The sequence below is a fragment of the Cyprinodon variegatus genome, unplaced genomic scaffold (assembly GCF_000732505.1).
Source record: "Cyprinodon variegatus isolate N-32 unplaced genomic scaffold, C_variegatus-1.0 Scaffold138, whole genome shotgun sequence".
Lineage (NCBI taxonomy): Eukaryota > Metazoa > Chordata > Actinopteri > Cyprinodontiformes > Cyprinodontidae > Cyprinodon > Cyprinodon variegatus.
In genome coordinates this window covers 1,093,687-1,098,833 of record NW_015150591.1, presented here as the reverse complement: position 1 = coordinate 1,098,833, position 5,147 = coordinate 1,093,687, and the positions used below count along the sequence as shown (strand labels likewise).

At 36.8% G+C, this 5,147-nt stretch overlaps 1 protein-coding gene across 1 annotated transcript in view; it reads right to left on the bottom strand.

Moving 5' to 3' along the window:
- hmcn1 (hemicentin 1) overlaps positions 1-5,147 on the bottom strand; it is a 175,905-nt gene that overhangs the window by 139,151 nt on the left and 31,607 nt on the right. Inside the window, exon 2 of the mRNA XM_015376644.1 lies at positions 1,548-1,618. Within this exon, the coding sequence (XP_015232130.1) occupies positions 1,548-1,618 (71 nt within the window). The remainder of the gene's footprint in view (positions 1-1,547; positions 1,619-5,147) is intronic.

The window sequence follows — 5,147 nt, the reverse complement described above, 5'->3', positions numbered from 1 at the left end:
ATGGACGACGAGATGATTGAAAATGAACACAACGGAGATCTAGTCCTATTGGCAGACATCCATTTAAAATGTAGGCAACGGCATGAAAAAAGTGGTTTCTACTTTTACTTTTATACTTTAAGTAAATGTACAAGCCTGTACTTTGTTACTTTTACTTAAGTAAAGAAGTTTAATCAGTACTTCCACTTGTACCAGAGTATTTTTTAACACAAGTATCTGTACTTTTACTTAAGTGCGGAAAGTGAGTACTTTTGCCATCTCTGTTTATCACACACTGATGGTGGCAAACTACATTGTGACCACAGCTGCCTTGGGCTGACTGACAGAAGCGAAGCTGATGTACACTGGTGCCACTGGGCCTTCTGACCACCAAGGACACAGCAATGAAAGCCGGGGCTTGAACTATCAACTATTTCATTAAAGGGCAAACTCCTACATTCCACGCCACTGTCGCATTGTTAGCACTGAGTCTACCTGCATGTAATCTACAGTGCTAATCTTACAATTTGGCTTAAAGAGAGGTAAAAAAAAAATAATAATAATAAATAATGTTTAACCAAATTATGAATCTCCTCTAACCAGTTTTTTACGATGATTCAGGGATGGCTGAAGGGGTTAAAGTCTTCCTCTTGAATTCTTTCCTATTTTAAACTTTATTTCATATTTCTTCCAAACCCATTAACCTTTTTTATCTCTCTTCAACACATTACTTTGGATTAAAGTTATTAAAAAGAATCTGAATCATGTCCAGAACCTTCTGTTTATCAGAGACTAATAAAACCTTTTATAAAGTGGATACCTTATCAGCGGATAAAAATCTCAAAGTTTTATCTCTTTGTTTTCCTCCATCTGAGGACTGTTAGTCTAGTCATGCACCCACCATTAAGCTTTGTAGCAATCCTGCACTGTTGTTTTTTCATCCAGCTCTGCCTTTTATCTTGAACAGAAATCCCTCTTTTTATTTTCTTAGGCTAATCTCTAACCAGGAGTGTTTGGGTAACAGGTGAGGGTAAGAATTACTGCCTGAAGGTTGTGCAAGAACATGGATTGTTTCCATGCTACACTCTATAGATATGCAGGCAAGTTTAAACACAGGATATGCAAGATATGCAAGTTAGTTGCCAAAGCGCTTCATCAAAAGATGTCTTCTTTACGTTTATCAATCTGTGTTATCGTTACTAAAAGGTATCTTTTAGCCACTTTATTCAGAATACTTGTCAAACAAATCTTTTTTGTACTAATTAATACCTGCTAAATGTTGCTTTTATTATTCCTGCTGCAAGAACAGCTTAAATGTTCCTCTTCAATGGCATCTGAGGTTAACTTCTTATCTGGTCTGTAATTACTGATATGTCGGTCTTATTTTTTTCTTTCAACATTTCTTTTGGCATCCAATGAAGACAACTGAGCAACAGCTCATAGATCTTCTAACACAGACGTCTGGTATGAGGATCATAACCTCCTGTAGTCTTTATATGACGTCCACGTGACCTGAGCGCCCAGACTACAGCTGCTGTTTCCTTGATGGATGGGATGCATGAACCCACCTGAACGTACAACTCTCTGAGCTCATCCTGGAACTTCTCTGGGTCTGTTGTGATTGTTACCGGTCCAATTTCTGCAAGGAAGCATCACAAAAAAGGTTATGTGATTGTTGGAACAGTATGGGGATGATTTTTGTGTTTTATTACATTGTGCAGATCTAAATACTGGTAATCAATCATGAGCAAATCAACCAACGAATTAATAAATGAATGAACCAATTAATAAATGTATTTCAGACAAACATTTCAGAACCAAAAAGAAAATATCCATTCTATGTTCACTGTATGTTCGGAGTAATAAGCTGTAGACATTTTTTTTTTATACAGTCTTTAAGGGGCCAGAATATTAACCCATGCAAACACTAACCAAACTGACAGCATTAGAGATGCTAATTACCGTAACTTACTTGAAGGAGCACTGGAGAAATCTGACTTAAGCAGCAGGAAACATCCAAACACCAAACAGACAAATTCAAACCCAAAACTATTTTTCTGCAGGGCAACAATTTCAAAACCTACATCCCTGTGCAGTCCTGATAGTGATCTTCTTCTAGTTTTTAGAAAACTGTATTATTACCTCAACAAAAAGTTATGATCTGCTCTTATTTCTACCTACTACTGTTTTCTTTGGTCTTTTATTTGTTAATGAGCTTCTAAGATCTCTCTCAAGGCAAGCTAGGTGACTTCAGCCTCTGCAGCTGTAATGAAGAATGAGACTGATGATGGTCTGCAAAAAAAAAAACAGCAGACGCACACAGAGCAGTTCTGCACATGCAAGCGGAGTGAAACACTGGAAAACAAGGGTTCCCTTGTTGAAAAGAGGGCAATAACCGAGGATCCCTGACTGTTGAGGAAGGATACAGTTTTTAAACAGCCTCCAAATCTGTCTGCAGGTAGCATGGGAAATCTGGCTGTTGGTCGAATGGTGCATTTGATGTTGGGCTATAATGTTTTGACGTTTTCCCTCTAATCATGCTTTCAAAGTAGAACTTTACAGGCAACATAAACAGCGAGGAGTCTGTAGGGACTGCTGGGTTCTAACATTTATTCTTGAAAAGCGCTCCTCAGATTGTGAAATAGACAAGAAATATGCATGCACCCAAATATGTCAATTATGGATATTGCTTGGAAGTATTGAGGTGCTGTAGAAAATTTTTTGTGGCAATCAGAACTGCTTTTAAACGCTAGCAGAGCAATGAGCCTGGCTGCTCTGAACAAAACATGGATTTGGAGCCAAACCTTTTTGGAGATGGAAAAGTTGAGAGCTCATTCATTCAGGGAGAGGTTCCCATGGTTGTTCTAATGATTCTTTAGACTGTTTTGGCTTTAACGCCCCAAACCACAGCCTCTCTCTTCAGCACCACCAGTGTGGAAAACCCGGTAAAAATCCATGACCTCAACACAGCATGAGCTGAAATAAATCTCTTTAAACTCTCCCGAGGTAATAACCTTCAACTCTGACATACGAAGACAATTGAGGCTTGACATTTTTACTGCTTGTCTACATTCTTTTGTTTGAGACAGCATTTATAAGCTTTCCAAATAACACCACACCAAACAGCGACAAATGTTCACAAATATGAAGCTCTCTCAGCAAACATCACGATGATAAGGAAGACCTCAGACATATGACAAGAAGAAGTTAAATTACCTGAATTCAATATCATAACTCTTATATTTAAACTATTCCATAATTATTTAACCTTTTCATAACATGAGGACCCAAATTTGGGTCCTCAGCACTCGCCCCAAGATGGTTTTTAGACCTGTAACATATTCTCTGGGGTCTTGCCTTTATTTTGATACCAAAACAATTAAAATAAACTTTGTAGTTCTTGAGATATATTCAATTTGAAAACAGGCCTAGTGTCCAAGAGGTTAAAGTTTATGATACCCTGCATAAATCTCATTGTATTTCTATTCAACATCATTTTATAACTGTAAAGAAGGAGAAAAAATTATAAATAAAAAATGAGGAAAGCGTGGTGTTGTTTTAATTAGCATCCCACAGTTGAGACTGAATACAAAAAATAATAACAAGTAATAACAAGTAAAGCTTCAAGACTTTTCGTTTATGTCTCAATGGCATTACTTTAAAAAGTAATGTGCACCCTTCTGCACATCAGATAACTGATAATCGGAGGATGCTTTATTCAGACCATTATTTACAGTTCTTTTTGTTAAATTCCTTTATTTCAAGATTAAGTCAATTCAAAGTTTGAATTTACACTCGTTTAAAGTTTTTACATAAAGAATCCTTGACTGCTGTTTGCTGGCATGTTTAAACACTGTTCTGTGTTTACTTCATTATATTTTTAACATTAGTTTTGTCAAACACGGGGCAAAAAATACACCAAAAGTTCTGGAGGAAATCTAAACCCAAGTTCAGTGGTTTTAAGTTTTCACAGTTTTGGACAAACTTTCTTTCTGAATGTGAACTTAGGGAACTCAGGTTATCCCCGAGCTAGCTCTATAGTTATGCTGCTATAGGCTTAGACTGCTGGAGGACAAAGGGACCCCTATTTTATCATTCTGCTTCATTCTATCTCTATTGTTTCTGTTAACTCCATTGCCCTTGTTGGGAAACTTAGGAAGACATTTTTTTCTAATCCTAACTTTTTCTTTTTGTGGACTTCTCAATTAAATAAACAGATTTTCCACATTTCTGCTAAATGCTATCCTTTCCCTTATCCTTGCCCTTAACAGACCTATTAACTTTAATCTCAATGAAATAAATTTAAGAGCCATTTTAAACAGATCAAATTGAAAAAATCAAAGGGGTGTTACTTTATTCCAGAGGTATCAACATGAATAAAAAAGAACCCCCCGTATTTTTAGAATTAAAAGCAGGATTGTAATTTAGTAAATTATATGCACTTAGGTTAATTTTGGCAGCTTTGTATTTTATAGCTCCCTGTAAGAAGAGGATGAATGTCTTCAGCAAGTTAGAATGGTTGACATTGGTAACAAATGAACTAAACATGAAAGAATGTCTGACAAAACAACAACAAAAACATAAAGTGATGATCACAACTAAAACAAAATCAAGTCCTGCGTTACATCCTGTTTTCTTAATCTGGCTGTGGAGCTAGCTGTTGATACAAGAGAAGAAGACATAAACAGTCAAAAGCGACCTCATCTATCACAAGGGCATTATGAACTATTTATTTGTAATCTCTGTAAGCATTCGTCTACAAATAAGCATGCACGCCTAAATACTAACAGAACATCTAAATGAGTCGGGCAACTTTCCAATGGACAAGTTTGCTTCACCTCCTCCTGCATGCAGGCTTGAAGTGATTTCAATTAGTCCAACATTTACTGAACAGCAGCCGGCACAACATCAGGGGTAAGGAATTCCAAGGCCAAACCGTTGGATCTCTCCTCCTAGCAGATACAGATTTAGCCAGAATATATATGTTGTATTTACTGTCACAGTGGTGCAGTTTAAAGCACTTTTGAAGGGCCTTTATATTACAACTATACGGGATATTTACAGGAGACTGCTAATAAGGGAGGACAGCGGGAAAAAGGGGTAAAAATATTAGGGATGCACGATATTGGGATTTTGGCTGATATCCGATATGCCGATATTTTAAAACT